Genomic DNA, 20704 nt, shown 5'->3' on the forward strand with positions numbered 1-20704 from the left:
GAAAGCTGAATATTCTTCTCAAAAGAATATTCAGAAAGAATATCCATTCTTCTTGAAAGAATGGAAAGGCTCTTTCCTCCCCTCCAGATCTAACAGATGTAAGGAAGAGGTTTGTGCTACAAGACCCAGCCATTACTTCTGGGTTGATACAAAGGCTCTGAATTTTGGTTAGTCAACCTCTCTTCCCTTTGTTCTTCAGATTATCCAGGGTTGCTTCATACACTTTCTGAAGTAATACCTGTACCAGGATAGTGCAAGTCTCATGATAATCCTCAGAATTTTGAATGGTAACAATGAACTGTTCCAGAGGTTTAGTTAAACTCATGCTGCCCCTTATCCAGGCTCTGAGAAAGCACATGCAGTAAAGCTGCATGTCTCCACATCCAGGAACAGCTGCTTCCGTTTCCACTTTGCAGGGTATTTTGAAAACTGAGCACTGTCACTTTCTGGTTTACCTCTAATCCAGGAAACTGAAGTTCATTATTACACAGATCCTTCAGCACTGAAAGTCCACAGGCAATACAACTGTGTCCAAAGTCAGATTTTTTCAGTAAGCTTGCTGCATGCAGCTTTCTTAACCTAAAGAAAAGGCATGAAACTGCCATGATCTTTCAAAACCTGAAAGATAGGAGTATGTCACACACTGTTAGAAAACCCATAAAAGCACAAGAGATTAGAAGAAATCCTAAGCCAAGACCCATTAATCAGGAGCCTCTAAAAACGGAAAAAGCTGAGGCAGGGAAGAAGAGCTTTTGAGCATCAAGGAAAACACTCTCTGAGAGCATCAGATCTGATTCAGTAAATCCTAATTTCCAAGTCCTCCACATAATGGCATCCCCAAGAGGCTTTAATGTATACTCAAGGTTAAATCACTGACACAGCAGCTCTGAGGAGGAAGCACCAGAGAGCTGCCAATAAAAATGCAAGAGTTATCAAAGCCCTGAATGGCTTCAGAATTGGTAACGGGCTAGAGAGCCTTTTCACTGCCAGGTCACCAGTTCAGATCTGGCCCATGCTGGTGGTAGCTAGAACTCATTACTGTGCCACGGGTGCATATGCAATTGTCAGGTTTTGCACAGTCAAAGTGCCATTAATTAGTGCCCTCGCTGGTAGTCACTGCAGATGAGTTCAGAACAGAAGATAGTGTTTTATCTTGCCACCACAGGGGGCACTCCCTGTAGGTCAGCTCTTCTCTCAGGAAAAGTGGGAAATTCACACTTCCGCTACTCATGGCATGCCATGAGAGAGGGCTGCTCATCTGCACTATGGTGATTCCCAAGTCCTTCTCAAACTATCAACAGTGTGAGAATCAATGAAACTTAGTGCTGCATCAGCTTCATGAGCATATTTACTACTGGCTGCAGTCATTTCATGGAATGATACTCCACATGCAGTGAAATGTATCCTGAGCAAAGTACCAGGGCAGTATTACAAGCCTTTGGCTAGCCAGTTATGTAAAAATATAATATAGCCCTACTAGGACTTCATGCAAAAAAACCCAGGCACTTCAATAGTGCCAAAACAAAAGAGGCACTTCTGCTTTAGCAATTAATCTTTCTCCAGTTGGTCATGCATTTTAGAGAGTAATGTGTGAGAATTTCAAGCCAACTCTCACAATTACATGCTGGCACTGTACAGAAAGAGCTCAATTGCAGGTTGCCCACAACTCGTCTGGACAGTAATACACTGACACACAGTTTATTTGAAATCAGCAACATTATTTACTTGTATCTATCTAAGATCTTGTGTATCTACGAGGCTGATTCGTAACACTCGCCTGTTCAGCACCACACACAGGAGTCCATCACATATCTGCACATCCCTCCGAGTCTGACCCAACTTTCATGGGAAATAAAATTTTTACAGGCAGCAACTAGCTCCACTGAATTTGGAAACTCAAAATGTTGCTTCATGAATTTTCTGTAGAAAGGCCTCTTTACTAGGTGACTTCGAGGAAGACTGTAAGGATGCTCTGTATGCATTTCTATAGCTGTGACCTCAACTCTTCCCATGCAGAACTATGCAAGAGAGAGACAGATGAAAGATGTGAAATGTTTCATTGGATAGTCTGAAAATTAATATAGTTTTGTTTAGCAATGCTACAGAAGATTGTATGTAACAGCACTACCAGCACGAAAGCTGTGCAACTACAACCATTCATCCACAGTCCTGAGCTGTCTTCATTGTGAGCTTAAACCTCCTTCTCTGAGGTTTATCTTAGACAGTGTCCCCAAATACTCAGCAATAACAACATAAAGTGAATGCTATAGGTTCTCAAGAGGACAGTAAAATATTCCAGTTGAGCAGCAGCTTTTATTGTATCATGTAAGAAGATCTTTTCTCATAAAGTCCACCAGGGATGTGAAAGTTTGATTAACCATCCTTCACCTGCCTTGTTTACTGATTGCATTTACTAATGAAATGGGATGACCCTCGCAGGGTATCAAGAGTTAAGATGCTGAAAACTAACTTCACCCCCATTCCTGTGCAGTGCCCATTGCACAGGGAAATGTTAAGACACGAATCTGAACAGCAGCAAAGATTGTGTAGCTCCTAAGCACAAGTATAATTAAGCCTAAAACTTCCACCAGACTGGATTATGTCATTTTATCAAGCAGTGCATACAGGAAATACTATCCATGTCACATTTAAATTAAAAATAAACATTACTTCAGGTAATGGGTAATTGCCTGTGGTATCTCTACTGTACTCTGCTTTTCTCTTCCCCAGCCAGCAGGTACTTTGTTGTCATTACATCTCTTGTAACAGCACCAGTTATTTTTTCTGTCAAAACTGGAGCTCTTTCAGTAATAATGGCTTCTATTTTCTCCAGTGCTACATTAAAGTGCCTTCAAGCATCCATCATAACATTTGTGGTCTCTCCATTTATGATAGTGCAACGGATTTGTGCCTTAGACTGCCTGTTCCCTGATCCAGTTTGCATAATGTTGCTTTGCAAAAAAAAAATAAATTCATGGAGGGGTGTCAAAACCTCAAAGCAGGATGCTACCACCAAACAACACAGCCAGGATCAATCCTGCTCAGACATTTTCCCGGTAGTGTTTACAATCCTGGTCATCAGGTCAGAAAAAGAAAGTATAAATGATAAAACCTGTCCCTCATAATTTCTTCCATGTAGGAAAATGGAAATAGTGATGCAGTGAAGAAAGAAGATGCATGTTCTTCTTCTTTCACTGATTCTTCACCACACTTATTGAAACAAATACCCCCTTTAGGGTAAAAATCCTTCTTGCAACATTATGATAATACTAGTATTCTATATTCTTGAATTCACAGTCTAACTTCTTTTTCACTCATTATTTTTAGATGTAGCAATAGTACCTTACTTTGCTCTTCAGATTGACTGTGTCCCACAACCAGAACAGTAGCTGTGAACATGTGAAACTTGAACCATGTTGAATTCGAGCTCAGAGGGACGACTTTATTCTTAAATTACACAAGTGGTTAGGTTTGGGTGTAGAAGTAAAGTCACACCTTTATGAATGGGAGCTAGGGAAATTTTAAGCCTGAGCACTGAAGTCAGATGAGTACATGCATATTGTGCTTACAAGGACCAGTAATGGTGCTTGCAAAGGCAACAGGACAGCAAGAGCTGTCACAAGAATTTGCTCCAAATTTACCTCTCCTCTTCCCCTCACAGATTTTGCTTTAATAACAGAATTACAACAACAGAAACTCTATTACTAAGGAATCACTATGTTGCACACACAACGCTGAGGAATTTTAATTATACAGGAAATTTTTATCATCCTGATGTAAGGTATAGATCATAGCAATAAAGCCATTGTTAGGATATTAATTGTATAGGGCTTCTCCATCCTACTGACATAGGTCACGACATTTCTATTAATGCAGACATTTCACAAAAATAATGTTTTAGTATTGGGATTGGTATTGGTTACAGGGAAATTACAATTTAGAAGAAAAATTCAGAGAGGACAGACTGGCTACTGAGAGAAATGTGCTTGGTGTAACAGCCATCAGCTCCAAAAAAGCCTAAAAACAGAGTCCTCAATTCGGGGGGCGGGGGGGGGAAGGGGGAAGGGAGAAGCCATTTAACCTAGCAGGCATAGGATACAGCTTATTATCTGGGACAGATAACATATTTACAGTCACCTTGATTTCAATTTGCAAGCAGAAGCCAAGTCATCCTAGTGGGGTAACTGAGGAAAGTTTCTATAACTTTGCCATAAAACCCAGAGAAGCACTCCCACTGCTAAGCCTGTTGGAAGATGAAACAACCTACTTCTGTCTGTAACAGGTGGTGAAGAATGACTATGAAAGTGCAACTATTGCTGTTCTCCTGCATTTTCTTAGACAATCAAAATAAATCTGCTGTGGTACTGAGCAAGGGAAAACTCAGAGGGGCCCTGATGAGACAAAGAAGTGCGAACTAGACCAAAAAAGGCAAATTTCTGTCATTACTGAACCTTTTTTTGGAGGAGAAGGTTGTGGAGGGATTTTGATTTACACTCCAGCTCTTCTTTGTAGATGAGCATTACAATTGTCCCTATGATTTAATGTATCTGATCCCTGTGTATTTCAAAGGACATATCAACTAATTTTAGTGACACATTTTTGTAATACTTTACTACTTCTAATGCCACACAAAATACCAAGGTGGATCATACCCTTCTTTCATAAAATATGAAGTTGAAGCTGAAGAGGCAATTAATCAAAAAGGTAAGTTTTTCTGGGTAAATGTCGTTGCTTTGGCAGATCATAATATACAAACAGTGAAGAAATTTAATGCAGCCAGAATTTCTGTAAGATGAACCACATCTACCACTTTACACCTCTTGTTTCAATTCTGTCATGCCCACAAAGGTAAAAATGCATATTCTGAAGAAAAAAATACTTCCTATCACAAACTGCTCTTTTTGCAGGACATCTTATAACCCTGTTAATGTTCTCAGGCCTGGCTGATCAGAGCCTGAATGCTGCCTTAACTACAGCTTGCAATGAAACATACTTTTCCTTTTCCCCCATGCTCCATGCGCACATCACTTCTATATTGATAACTGACAGCTACTTAAGAGAGGCTGCATCTTCAGCTGAAAGGGACAGCTGAGCATGCCTACAGTTTGATGCCACAAACCCATCAATTTTACTTTTCCATTTTTAAAGCTATTGGAGCTGTCCTGCATCCAAAGCAGGACCTGTACCTCCGTCCACAGTCTTTCTCCTGTACAACACATAGGGTAAGTCATAAAGTCACAGACAAAGCTGGTTTGCCAGAAGTGTTTTCAGGAGTGGCAGAGAGAAAGTGGTTTAAATCAGAAGTTCTACTTTAGTTTACATCTTTAGGCCCTTCTTATTTTAGGTGTATTAAAAAGATATTCTCCATTTAGTGATTTCTACAACTAGCAGAATAGTAACAACAGATAAGACCTGATACACATATGCACTTTTTGAGCAGACCTAACTTATTATTGTAACATTTGATACTACAGAAGACAAAATATAATAAATAGATAATCAGGGCCTATTTCATATTTTATTCTCAAAATCTGCCTAATTCTAGAATATTTTATTTTTGAGAGGGTGATGACCCTCTTTCACAATTTTTATTATTTTTTTAAAAGCTACTGAATATCTATCACAGGACCTTTGAAAGGCATGCCTAGGACAAGGACAACAGTAATCAAGAATACCCAACACTGCCAATATACATTTATATATATTTCATATTTCATTAGAGAGTAAGACTTACATTACTAAGAAGAAGAGGATTAAAGCACTAGGTGATGCTCAGACAAAACCATGTTTTAAAAGCTTATACTTCTCACAAACATGTAACTTGGATCTAGGATTCTTTAAGAAAACTTTATAGCTAAAAATTGGCAGGTCCATAATTATATTGTCAAGAAATGGCATCTCAGCCATTTTCCTAAGAAAATAAACAGATGATTCTTCTTCCATGCTTGCCAAAATAAGATTAATTCAGTTGTCACCACTTTAGTTATGCAGCATATAGTCTTAATTAATTACTATTTAAAATCTGTTCTTAAGTTATGAGATTCATCTAAGGTGCAAAACTAAATGATCCAACAAGCTGTGGAAGTATGGAAAAGATTCTGGAGACAGATTTCCTACCCTGATTAAAAAATAGTAAGTTAAGAAAAAAAAGTCCATAATGGCATTTGACGAATATCCCCCAGAAGGGTTCATTTTATAATCCCAAAAACTCCTGGACAAAAGGATGTTGTAAAGAGATATTTCATACCACTTTAAGTTTGAAATTCTGTAACCAGGAAATGGGATGGCATGTATTCTTACCTCCTCTTCACACTGATAGATGTAACAGACAGAAAACAGAGAACTGCCACAAGGAATGGAAAGCAAATTTCTGTAGCAGAAGAGCAGCAGAACATTAATTTAACTATAACAAATATAAGAAGGTTCATTGAAGCATCACTCAATCTTCATTTTGAGTTCAGAGAAAGGGACAGGTTTCTTCTTCCTCTTTTCCTATAGCTGCAGATACCTGTCCTCCCCACCTCCAGTCAAAACATCTTAAATCACAGAATCACAGAATATATCTGGTTGGAAGAGATCTAAAAGATCATCCAGTCCAAAGATCAACCCAGCACTGCAGTGTCAACACTAAACCATGTCCCTAAGTGCGAGGTGCACACACCACTTGAACACCCCTGGGACCTCACCACTGCCCTGGGCAGACCATTCCCATGTTTGAGAACCCTTTCAGAAAAGAATTATTTCTCAATATCCATCCTGAGCCTCCCCTGGTGCAGCTTGCAATTGTTTCCTCTACTCCTGTCGCTTGTCATCAAAGAGAAGAGGCTGCCCCCCTCCTTGCCCCAACCTCCATTCAGTTAATTGTAGAGAACGATGAGGTCTCAATTGTTGACCAGATCCTCAGGTCCCTCTCCAAGTTGCAGCTTTCTGATCACACATCCCCAGATCTGTAGCTTACCATGCAGTTGTTGTGACCCAGGTGCAGGACCTGGCACTCAGCCTTTTTGAACTTCAGACAGCCTTGGCCCATCAGTCTCACCTGTCTAGGTGCTGTTTTTAAAGCTTTCCTACCCTTTAGCAGATCACCTAGCCTGGTGTAATCTGTCAATTTACTGATGGTGCACTCAATCCCCTTATCCTGATCATTGATAAAAATATTGAAGAGGACAGGACTCAGTACTGAACCTTGGAGGACACCAGTAGTGACTGGGAGCCAGCCAGACTTAACTCCATTCACCACCACTCTTTGGGCCCAGCCATCCAGCCAGTTTTTAATCCAGTGCAGAGTGCACTTATCCAAGCCTTGTGCCCTGAGTTTCTGAAAGAGAATGCTGTGGGAAACAATGTGAAAGGCTTTAGTAAAGTCTAGGTAGGCAATGTCCATGGCCTTTCCATCATCTGCTAGGCAGGTCACCTTGTTGTAGGAGATGAGATTAGTCAGGACCTGCCTTTCACAAACCCATGTATGGAAAATATTACTGAAGCTTCATTTCAAGTAACTGATGAACTCAAGCAACAACAGTGCCAGGACTTGAGGGTCTGTCCTGAATTGTGCCCCAGAATTTGGCAAGGATCCTCCTACTGCTTTTTATCTCTACATGTAAATTATCCACTAAGCCTCTGTATCAACTCTGCATCATTTAGTACTAGCTCACTCTTCGGTCTTCATCCTGTGAAATTTGTTGGACCAAGTTTATGTCTATAGTCTTATTGGAAAAGCATAATTAAACTGTAGGGCTGGCAGACATTATTAATTAATACTTAGTTCTGAAATAAAGCCTACCTGCTATCTTGTACAATTCTGATTGGTTTACACCACAGAATTTCAACACACCTCAGAAAATTTTAGTTGAAAACAAATACCCCCAGCTTTCCAATTATTAAGATTTTCCCCCTGCAAAACAGCTTCCCAGTCTATACTGGTGAGACTCCCTTTCCTCAGGAAGTTGTACTAATAATTTTCCAAAAATATTAGCAAGAGATCCATAGCAACTGTTGATACGACTCAAAATCACTTCAGAGCGATCTTAGCAACCTTCTGTTAAGATGCACTGCATACAGCCTCTCCCACTTAGCAAAATCCCACAATATGGCAAGAAAGATTTATATGTCTAAGAATAGCTACCTACACACATTTTTCAAGATGACTGAGCCATAATGATCTAAATCCTTCCTACCACAGTTTCAGCAAGATGTGCCTCTGCAACACAGCATCAGTGTGTTCTCTTCAGAGTTTTGTGTCTTACTGCTTTTTAAACATCATACCGTTTAACAGCCCCAATATTTTAGGAATAACATTTAATGATTTTTCTGTTAACCTTGTCATAAATTACGGGATGTAATGGATGGGATTACTGAAGTACTGTAAGGAATATGTTTTCCAGATTCTCAACTACATATTGGAAAAGTGCAGACTCTGGATTAACATAGAAATACTGTGTAGTTGTTTGGGTAGTTTAGGTTTGGTTGACTACTTTTTATGTAACACAATGGACACATAACATAAATGATGTTACAACAACCTGCTAAGTATCAAGTGACAGAACAAAACCATTGCATTCAGATGAAACTGAGGAATAAAAAAAAAAAACCACAAACCCCAACCAACCAAAACCAGACACAGAATTCCTTATCACTTACTATTTTTAAACTTAAAATCAGTACTTTGTTGGTTGGAGTTGCTAATTCATCCCTTTTTGTAGTAGAAGTGCTACCAGTAGATGGAAACAGATTTATTCACTGTAGGTAAGGACTCCAAAAAGAGTTCAACAGTCTGCACCTGATGATGCATGAGCAATGCAGAAGGAAACTAGCAAAATCACCTTCAGTCCTCACTTCACTAGCATGAGTATCAACACTCCACACCTTTCTATTTTAAGAGTTATACAAAGTGAGCCTTTAAGCTAAGAACTGAAGCACTATAGAGCATCTTTTAATACAACAGCACACAGGCACAATGATCTCCCATATTTAAGAATTCATTCAAGGTTATAGAACAGCAGAAACACACTAAAGGAGAAATAAACTTTGAAGGGAAGTGCAATTGCAGAGATCACTATTCTTAAATTAGACCTTTAGATTTACCTTTTTTGCAGCACCATGAAGACAGGCTCATGAAAGAGAAGTTTTTTGAGAAGACAAAGTGACAGAGTAACACAATCAAAGTAACCACAGTAAATTTTTCATTCTTAAGAACCCTGAAGGTTTTTGCTCCCTTCTGGAAGCGGAATTCCAGACTGGCAGAAGATCTGATTTAATAAGAGTCCTGAGGCTTAGATTTGCACTGTCTCCACAAACTGCTGCATCTACAGTCACTATCTGAACAGTCTGAATGCCTTTTTCTGGATAGACAGCAGTGTTAAACAAGCAAAATGCTGATTTATTGTTGGCAAATCCAGAATGAAGGTATCACACATGAAACATATCCCCTGCTGTAGCTGAGGTGGAGTTCCCTGCACACAGAGCTCTAAAGTAACTGTGTTTGAACAGTTTTGTTTAAGTAGGGAGGGAGGTACGGACACGTGCTCTGTAACTTCCATAATCCTTCAGAGTCCTGATCACAGATTTGGCATTTTGACTATTTCTGCAGTACCTTCAACTAGACAAGCTTTCGTTCTTGTTTTATTGGGCAGTTTTTCAACTCTTGAGCCTCCTGCAATAACGCAATTCGATTTCTGTCCTTGGATCTTTGATTTTACATTCCAACCTCACTAAGCATTGATTAAGCATTAGCACATCTACTTGATTGTGTTTATGACTTTGTTTTCTCAGGGGAAGGTCAGATTCTATGATAACATCACAGTGCTAAAACCAAAATTTTTGGTGATCAAGTTCGTTCAGGAGCTTTTCAAATTCTGTTGCTAATTTGCTTCCACATAGGAAAAAATAATTAAGACAGGGACTTGCACAAGTGACAAGAATAAAAAATTAACTTGGGCATTTATGTTCAGGGGACTGTATCTAAAATTTGTAAAGTTATTACTCAGCTTCATCATAGCTTTAGAAATACGTATTTCTCACACTGTTGTCACTCCCCACAGAAAAGAAAAATAACATTTCTGGTTTGGGGCATGTGCATACGGCACTTCATCTTGCAACAGAGATTAGACTTACACCCTGATAGGAGTCCCAGAGTATGTCTGTGACAGCAATGCCTACCAAAACCAAGTTTTGCACAAAACACATCAAAAAGAAAGACATGCAGTTATACTCCCTTTACTCTACAAGCAAGTAGAGAACTCACCTGAGACACAAGTGACCTAGATTCAAATTTATTTTCTGCTTGATTTAGAGTAAATCTCTTAACCTCCTAAGAGAGCAGTTCACCAATGACCTACATGGTGTTCTAAGGTGGGAATGCTTTACTGTGCCCTGTTGAAGTTGTTCTAATTTGTATACATTTTTATAGATACCTATCAGGGCATATAAAGGATGAAAAATTACTAGTACCTTCACCCATTTTCCAATCCAGTAAATTTTCTACTGTTTTTAAACAATTTTCAGAAGGTGCCTGGGAAATAAATGGGTCTTAGTTTATCTTCTAATAGGTGACTGTACATATCACCAATCAAGTACCAGTTCACAGTGTCAGGAGAAACCAATGACTCAAGTGGATGTAGAGACTACAGTATTGCCTTGGTCCTTGACGTGGGGTACTTCCAAAATTTTGGCACACCCAGCCACACCAAAGGACAAAAATTCATATACTGCCAATACTTATCCAATACTCACTGTACTGGGTTTCACAGTATCACAGTATATCAGAGGTTGGAAGGGACCTCAAAAGATCATCAGGTCCAACTCCCCTGCCAGAGCAGGATCGCTTAGGTAGTCTGCACAGGAATGCATCCAGCTGGGTTTTGAAAGTCTCCAGAGAAGAAGACTCCACAACCCCCCTGGGCAGCCTGTTCCAGGGCTCTGTCACCCTCATTGTAAAGAAATTTCTCCTCATGTTGAGGAGAAACAGGTTTCGCTGACCTGGAGTTAATTCTCCTCAAAGCATCCTTCTAGTTTTGCAGCAGTAGTTGATAACGGAAGTGCTTTGGCTACTGCTGAACAAGTATCCAGGCTGTGTTCTTCCAACATTTCCTGCCACAAAAGTATGCTGAGGGGTGGGCAAGAACTCAGAAGGGGACACAGCTGAGCCAGCTGACACAAACCAGCCAAAAGGGTAATCCACACCACATGACATCAGCCTAGATATAAGAACGAAGTGAAAGAAGGAAGGGAGGCATTTGTCCATGGAATCTGGAACCACCAAACACAGAGAGCCCTGCTTCCTGAGAGCAACCACTGTCCTTGCTGATGGGAAGTAGCATCTCTCTCTCTCTGCTTTCGCTTCCACACTGTCTATTGCTTTTGCTTATCATTATTATTAAATTGCTTGTATCTTATAGCTGGCTTTTGCTACATTTTCTCCTCTCCCTTGTCCATCTAAGGGGGAGTGATAGAGCAGCTTTGGTGGGCATTTGGCCCCTAGCCAAGGCCAAACCACCACACCCACTCTAATAAAAAAAGGCTTCAGTTGTGAAGACTGTCATTTCCAGCTTATGGCTGGAAAAATGTAAACACAGATCACTAAGACAGTTAAGCATCTCTGTTCATTTTTTATTATTTATATTTTTAAATAGTTCAGTTACTATTTGAAAGTTTGGCCGTAAGGTATACATTAAAACTTTCAAAGCATCTTCACTGCTGTATACAGACAACTTATACAAAAATGTGTATATATTCTCTGTTGAAGCTTCTATGCTCTTGAATCTTCATGATTACAGGCCATAATTTTGAAAAGCAGGTTTCTAAAAATTGGAAGACAAAATACGATTTCTGGTACTTACACCTTCTGTATTTCCAGCTTCCACAGCAAGGACCTAATGCTACACAGTCTGCAGACAGAAGGTCTGGCTATAATCATATAGTCATTTTCTGTTGCCTCCTATCTCCCATTCACATCAGAAGTTTCCAAGAGATAGAATTTAAAATTTTGCCTTTACAGATTAACTAAACCTCACTTATCCTTGTTTTTAAATTCCTGGTTATTAAATCATGCACTACTATGTGCTAAAATACAATTGTTCACCTTTATAGTCATTTCATAATAATCGGCCTTTGTTTCATCTCTATTCTCTAGCCTCTGTTCTTTGGATTGAATCTTTTTCCTATTCTTGTGTTTTTTCACCACTTAGCATTTGACCATGGCACTTCTGGACTACTGCCAACTTAACTACACCTCTGGTATACTGTACCTGGATCATAATGTTGTGGATTTGCTGTTCAATTACACAAAGAAGGACCACTATATTTGAGTTGTTTTACACAATGCCACTATGTATTTACCTAAAATTGTACTGTACTTGTCTGCTGAATATCGTAGAAGATGTGAGAGAAATACGTGTCCCTCTTGTTGCCATCCATTTACCACAAGACTAGTAGTAGACATGTACTATAACTTTCTTTTACTTGGATACCTTTGCTGGAGATTTTGGAGAATGTATCTTGGTTTTTGTTTTCCACTACTAACTGAAACCTCTCTGGCACCCTTAGAGCTATTTTTACATTCTTTGCAACTTCTCTCAGTCCAATGGATCTGGGTTTAATCCCACTAAGTCTTTTTCAAACATTTAGGTCTCTTATTTGCTCTTAGGGCTGATATATATAACTAGCTTAATAAGTATTTTTGAAAACGAGTGCAGTCAGGAAAAACATCAAGGCTGGCACCCTGAGAGGCATTCCCAATATGCAAGATGCAGGGCTGGCATTCCCTCCTAGGCCAGGCTGAAGGACAACTGAGGAAGCTCTGTCTGCAGTTCAGGAAAGGATACAAAGACTTGGGGAGGACCTTCTGGAGTACATGTCTAGTCTCTATTATTTCAAAAAGGTGAAGAGACATTCTTTTGTGTAGAATGTGCAGAGAGCAATGACTAACACAGGATATTCTCAAGCACTCACCAAGCTACATGTAAACTCTTCTGGGGATGGGCATACCATGCCTGCAACTCCATTTCTGACTCTTTGTAAAAAGAAGCTAAAATCACAATTGGCAGCTATTCTGAAATGCAACAGTAATCCATAAATACTCCTTAATTTTCCTGTCATTGCAAAATTAAGCTACTTCCAGCTCACACAGATCTTACCAGGTGTGCTAAATTGATATCATTATAAGCCATCAGGAAATACCCACAGCGACCTGTAGCAACATTTAGAAGTTTTGTTAAACAGCTGTATGTTATAATTGATTTGTATTATTTAAAACAGCTAATGCAAGTTATCACCGGATGTAGAACAGGGATGACTGAAGACTCCAGGGAGGTTTAACTCAGGAGCAAGCCAATCACAGGAACTTCATTTGAGCATTTTAAAATTATTACTAGAGGAAGTGCAATTAAATCATCACCATTTATCAATTATCATTATAAAATACTATGCAACCTTATCATATTAATTTATTTATGAGAAGGTAACTAGTTGAATTCTGCTTTTTGCAATAAAAATGACCTAGTCAGTAAAATATCTGAAGACACTTTCTGTAAAAATGAGGGGTTTTACACAACAATAAAAAGTAAATTAAAAAGTTCAAATTTTACCTAAAATTTGGGTTTGTTAATGTAACTGCCAAAAATCTGAACTCTTTGGAACTTAGGCAATGTCTCAGTTCCTGGTCTGATGTATTTTATCACAGAGAGTACAGGCAAAAATACAGCTGTATCAAAAACCTTCACAGGCATGGCACTCCCATTTCATTAAATACATGGAAATATAAATCCCAAAAGATTAGTAAGACCCTGGATTTGGGAGGGGTAAAAAGGAAGCAGTGGCTGTCTTTTCCTGATCTACTAACTATTGAATCAAAGTACAAAATCAGCCCTGGATAAAAGTTAAAAAACATTACGCACGGACAGTAGTAAGCTCAATTTTTCTTCCCAGTGGTGGACTGCTTATAGAATTTAAAATTTGTACCTGTTATGGAGCAAAATCCTAAACCTTTTCTCTCTGTCATTCATGTGTACTGAGAGTTCAAGCCTGATTTGGTGAGTTTGTCCAGTGACTTGCATTAGATGATCTGTGTCCCTGCAGGCAAAGCCTAACCCACATAACAAAATGGGTCAGCAGAAAATCAGAAAGGAATGAGAAAACTCTGAATTTCAATTCAAACGCCTGATTCATTTAAGGGAGAAAAATACTCCTTTTCTTGTAGATCTGTCTCTTGCTTTGATGTGAGGTTTGCAGGCTAGTGTTTACAGTATGTTTTCATTATCTTTTGTAATTCTTTTGAGAATACTCTGATTTTCACTGCAGTTTTGTATTTGGACTGGCATATGTATTTCTCATTTTACATGGGAAATGTTTATTACACCAGTGGTTTCTGGCACTCAAAATAAGACAGTGTTGATGGTACTAATTGTACTAGTGCTTTCGTCTGCTCTGATTCAGCTCCAGAGAGGTACACTTCCATTAACCATGCATTCTTTTTTTCTCTTATCAGTTGACTGAATGACCATAAACAAATGCACTCTCACGGCCTGGTGACTTTCTCCTTTCAACTAAAATTAAAACTGCAGCCCTCCTAAAGCTGCTTTCGCAGAGGTTCTTTCTCACAGACATGTGGGAAGCTACATTTCCAATCCAGGAATGTAGCTGGGTCCTTTGGATCAAGTTCAGTATTGATGTAAAGCAGACTAACTTCACTGACGTCGGTGGAATTCAACAGCCTTGAGCCACAGGTACATGGTCTTCAGGGAGAAGGTGCATATATAAATGCCAAAGACAAAAAAGTAAAGTAATTCCAAATTATGCAGTGGGATTTTTGGAGTATCTCAACTTCCCTGGCTTCTGCTACCTGCCAGCAGCTCCAGTATCGTGCTATTAGCCCAAGGTACAGTCTGTATTACTCTAGGATAAATAGTTTAAGTTAGTTTGTAATCCCCTTATTTAATAGAAAGTCTCTGTGATGTTATATACATTAGAAGTTTACTGCCATAGCTTCACCAATTTATCCAAAAATGGTTTTTCTTACATCTTAGTTTGTGTTTGTCACTGCACTCACATTGGCTGAACTGGCTCTGAAGAGATGTCATAAACACAAGTTCAGCACTGCACACATTTTACCATCCACAAAATCTCTTTCTGCAAGCCTTTGCATCTACATACCTCATAGAATCACAGAATGTTAGGGGTTGGAAGGAACCTAGAAAGATCATCCAGTCCAACCCCCCTGCCAGAGCAGAATCACCTATACCAGATCACACAGGAACACATCCAGGTGGGTCTTGGATATCTCCAGAAACGGAGACTCCACAACCCCCCTGGGCAGCCTGTTCCAGTGTTTCTTCACCCTCACAGTGAAAAAAAATTTCCTCTTGTTTCCATGGAACTTCCTGTACTTCCAACTTCCACCCATTGCCCCATGTCCTGTCATTGGGCATCACCAAGAAGAGCCTGGCTCAATTCTTCTGGCACTCACCGTTTACATATTTATAAACATTAGTAAGGTCACCCCTTAGTCTCCTCCTCTCCACAGCTCCCTCAGTTTCTCCTCGAACGGAAGATGTTCCACTCCCTTAATAATTTTTGTGGCTCTGCACTGGATTCTCTCAAGCAGTTCCCTGAGGTCCTTCTTGAACTGAGGGGCCCAGAACTGGACACAATATTCCAGATGCAGCCTCAACAGGGCAGAATAGAGGGGGAGGAGAACTTCTCTCTACCTACCAACCACAGCCCTTCTAATACACCCCAGAATGGCATTGCTGGCACATTGCTGGCTCATGGTCAACGTCCCATCCACTAGGACCCCCAAACAGTCAGTCCCCAACCTATACTCATACATGGGGTTGCTCTTTCCCAGGAGCAAGAGACTACACTCGCCCTTTTTGAATGTCATTCAATTTCTCCCTGCCCAACTCTCCAGCATGTCTAAGTCTCACTGAATGGCAGCACAGCCTTCAGGTGTGTCAGCCACTCCACCTCATATTGTGTCATCAGCAGACTTGCTGACAGCGCTCTCTGTGCCCTCATCCAGGTCACTGATGAATATATTGAACAGCACTGGTCCCAGTACTGACCCCTGAGGGACTCCACTAGATACAGGTCTCCAACTAGACTTCATCCCATTGACCACAACTCTGACTTCTTTCCTTCAACCAGTTCTCAATCCACCTCACTACCTGATTATTCAGACCTCACTTCCTCAGTTTAGCTGTGAGGATACTGTGGGAGACAGTGTCAAATGCTTTACTGAAATCAAGATAAACCACATCCACTGCTCTACCATCATCTTTCCATCTGGGTATGTCCTCATAAAAGATTATCAGGTTGGTTATCAGATGCAGGACAGTTTCACCTTAGTGTTCCTGAAGAACCAAGAATAATCTCCGGATGGAAGTGACCTGGTTTTCCTTCTGGCTTCCACCACTCTGATTTTACACATTCCAAACATATTGTTTATGCTTTATCCCCAGTAACATTTCATTATGGTTTATTACCTAACAGAATAGACAGAAACTGTGCTCTCTACAGAAGAGCTTGAACCCATGTATAATGTAAGCGTAGATAAGGCACACCACTTCTGGAGTGCACACAGCAGATTCTCCTGTATATTTTTGCAGGTGGGAATATAAAACTACCCACAAGCCAGAGGAGATCAGCTGGGAAATACCAGGGATGTTAGCCCTAAAGGATACCCAGCACCCAACTGCAGGGTTACTGGTGTCTGTCTAGTAGGAATGCAAGAAGTTGGATGCAATGAAGGCAAAGTTAGCTGAATCCTCTGTCTCTCTATGCAGAAACAGACATGATTTACTTACAAATCTGAAGCTTCAGCAACAAACCATATCATTTTCCTAAAAATTTTGAACAGCAACACTTTGCTGTGCAGAAAATCAGTTATCTGCTACCATATTTTACATTACTTTATTACAATCTAATTTTCTCATCGTCGTTCTGGGGTAGGCATGTCAGGTAATAAATAATTTGTGTCAAAGTGTGTAATGGGAGAAACCCACAACTGGAATTCAGACATGCACAGAAAACCCAATACTTCTTAGATTCTTAGGGAGCTGTTATATTATAAATATTAGTCTGTGGCTGCAAAAACATGAATGATGCTTGTGTTCCCATGACTGAGTACCATCTACAAACAGGCATCCTGTAAGTAAATTGTATTCATTGAATTAAGTAAACACCTGTAGGACTCAGCTGAGGTTACATCCCTCTTGTGCCAGATGCTGTGTTGAGCGACCTATGTACCTGGAAACAGCTAAAATCCAAACTTCAAATAAGGAAAGGAGAGGCAGAAAAGACATATTAGTATTGAGAGACTGAGATCCCTGGGGCAGTTTAGTCTTGAGAAGAGAAGACTGAGAGGGGATCTGATCGATGTCTATAAACATGTGAGGGGTGGGTACCAGGAGGAGGGGGCCAGGCTCTTTTCGGTGGTTCACAGTGACAGGACAAGGAACAAGGGGTTCAAACTAGAACATAGAAGATTTCACCTCAACATGAGGAGAAACTTCCTTACAGTGAGGGTGACAGAGCACTGGAACAGGCTCCCCAGGGGGGTTGTGGAGTCTCCTTCTCTAGAGACTTTCAAACCCATCTGGATGCATTCCTGTGCGGACTATCCTAAGTGATCCTGCTCTGGCAGGGGGGTTGGACCTGATGATCTCTTGAGGTCCCTTCCAACCTCTGTGATACTGTGATACTGAGATCTTTGTTCACACCCTGAGAGCCTCTGTCCCTTGTCCATACTTGCACTGGAGGCCCAGAGAGAGCAAAGAAACCAGAACAATCAACCCAGCTCTAAACCATACCTCATTTTTCCTTGAACAAGTGTCACTGGTTTCAAGACAGTCATCATCACAAGTCTGGGAATGGTTGCTAAAATGATCTGGTGACTTTAAAACCACTTGAAATAAAAGTGATTTGAATATCTCTAGAAGGCAGCAGTGATATCACAATTTAGTAATCTGCTTGTTCTTGTAAAACACAGCATTCATTAATTACTGATTTTTAAGGACATTTGATGGCTGTAACTTATTTGATTGAGGGACCAATTTTTTCTCCTTGAATCCTATGGATTGCAAGTGTATTTAAAACTGAAAATTACAGCCTTTTTGGTAATTTGATTAACAGACAATCTGTGAAAAGTTACACTAATATATTTTACTTACATAAATAAGCCTCCTTTTGTATTTACTCAAATCCATAATTACTCAGGAATCACCTAAAATTTTTGAGATTGGCTTTGGAAAAGTATTTCAAATGAGATATACTGTCACATCAAGCCTTACATGGTGAATGCCAATATATCCTTCAAAATCCAAGACTCAAACTGTCTCAGCACCACCTCAGTCAGACTTTCATATATTTCACTTGTCTCCCAGAGAGGAATAAGGCCATTGAAGATTCAGGCATATACTGCATTCATCAATTTTGTATTGGACCAATGGTTTCTCACCTGCTGTGTAATAGTGTCCCATGGCCCCTCCAGCAGACGAGCCTGGTAGCATGCATGAACACTTTTCCATATTTCATCCAGAGTTAAAGGTCTTCCATCTGCAGGGAGGGGGGGGAAACAACCACCCACAGTCAAAACTCTTAAGCATGTTATATGTTTAATACAGAATAGCAAAACTAAATCTGAAAATGCTGATTACCTGGAAGCAGATGGAAAAAACAACAGCAAAACATGACTCCAAAACAGCATCGCTCAAATCCTGACTGAAGGTGCATATAAAACCACCCTAAATTCCCAGCTCAGCCTTCGTCTCTGTCACCCAAACATACTGTCCTGGTTGTAAGGTGTGAAGTTAAACTAATTCTGCAAAACAGCCATCAGATAAGGCAAATTTAAAACAAAACAAAACAAAAAAATCATGAACACTTATCTCGTGTAAATACACACAATTCATAGCAACAGGGGGAAAAAATCTAAGCAACAAAATTGTGCAGACAAATGTTTACTACATTTAGGAAAATTAAATGCCCATGTTTTTTTCTGAGCTTCATTTATAGAGCATTACTGCACCAGGTTTTTTTAGCTGTGATATTAGAATTATGCCCAGATATCCATGCTGGACATTTAGAAAACAGGCATGTCAATTTTTCCTAAATATTTGGGTTTGGCAAACAACAATAGAATATTTTGATATACTCTCAGCAAGTAGCTTCATCTTGGCATTTATGAGGTGTCAGAAACCATTATCCTGTGATAAATTGTTTTATTCTACTGACATTTTCATGTCTGTAAAACGAACAAGATTTATTCACCTAATTAACATTTGAATGCCATGTTTAGATGTAAGTTAAACCAGCTGCCTACAGCCTCTGTTTTTTTCTCATGCTTTCTGCACATTTTTATAAAAAAGTTCCAAGTTCTGAACTTATATAGGCACCATATAGCAGAAGCACATGGCAAGTATAGTATCTGAGAGGGTAAGAGCATATTCACTAGTTCAACTGTCATTCTCATGAACATGAGACTTGTTACACCATCATGCCCTCTGTGTTATGACAGCAGATACCAGAGCTGTGCAAAAAGTAGTCTAACAGTTACTAAGAAATTTGTTGCAATTTAAGTTCAGATCATCTTTGTGCATGGAATACAAGATGCCATGCATACTTGGAATTTTGTTTTCTATTGAAGTTGCAAAGAGAAACCAAAAAAGTCCAAAATCACAGAACATCATCATAGAATCTGGAAGGGCTGGAAGGGATCTCAGTGATCATTTACTCCAATCCCACTGCCATGGGCATGGATGCCTCTCAACAGTGCTGTTTAACATCTCTGTCAGGAACATGGGCCGTAGCATTGACTGCGCCCTCAGCGATTTTGATTATGACACCAAGCTGTGTGGTGCAGTGCACTCACCTGAAGGAAGGAATGACATCCAAAAGGATCTTGACAGGCTCGAGAAGCGGGCCAGTGACAACTGCTGAGGTTCAAAAAGTCCAAGTGCAAGGCCCTCCACCTGGGACAGGTGAATCCCAGGCACAAATGCAGGCTGGGTACAGAGTGGGTTGAAAGCAGCCTGTAGCAATGCATCCAAACCCCCCACCCACTCCTCTGTGAAACTGGGATGGGGGTGAAGATCAGAAAGTGTGGGAAGAGGGGTAAGGAAGAAGGCACCTCCCCACCTTTCAAGGCCCTGTCAGCTGATACCTGGGCCCTTCCCCCGAGGCACATGTCGGGGCAGAGCCCCAGGCCAGCACAAGCCTGGACAATGCAGAACCTGATGCTGATCAATTTCTTGCCCTTTTTTTGGCCTGTAGAATATGATCTGTGGCATTTGCAATACAGGACATTTGGACCATTAGCTGATATAAAATGAGTTGGCTAGAGAGCACTAGAGGCTCTTCCCGGGATTTTCTCCCCTGCACATGTGGACCTCACATTGCAGTCCAGAACAATTCCTCAAGAAACAGAGACACTGGGAGGACTACCCACAATGGGAACCAGCATAGTGAGTATACTTGGAACCTGCCTAAGTCTCTAGAGAATACCTTCTCTTGTTAGCAGGGGCAATATAATGCTTCAGGGTTCTATTGTTTTCCAAATACTGACCATTTGTACCTGTCCCTGTACTCTGGGAGATATTGTGCAACCCAGCAACGAACCCGTAAACAATATTTTTCTACATTTGTAGAAAATGTAGAATGGGTGGTGGGATTTCTAAATTAATAAAATAATTTATATTTTTATTAACTCCAC

The 20704-nt window shown here is 40.1% G+C and overlaps 1 protein-coding gene across 1 annotated transcript in view; it reads right to left on the reverse strand.

Moving 5' to 3' along the window:
- The window catches only part of ATG10 (autophagy related 10), a 99623-nt gene that overhangs the window by 5647 nt on the left and 73272 nt on the right, over positions 1-20704 (reverse strand). Inside the window, exon 4 of the mRNA XM_054398275.1 lies at positions 18452-18549. Coding sequence (XP_054254250.1) covers positions 18452-18549 — 98 coding nt within the window. The remainder of the gene's footprint in view (positions 1-18451; positions 18550-20704) is intronic.

This window comes from Indicator indicator, chromosome Z, assembly GCF_027791375.1.
Source record: "Indicator indicator isolate 239-I01 chromosome Z, UM_Iind_1.1, whole genome shotgun sequence".
Lineage (NCBI taxonomy): Eukaryota > Metazoa > Chordata > Aves > Piciformes > Indicatoridae > Indicator > Indicator indicator.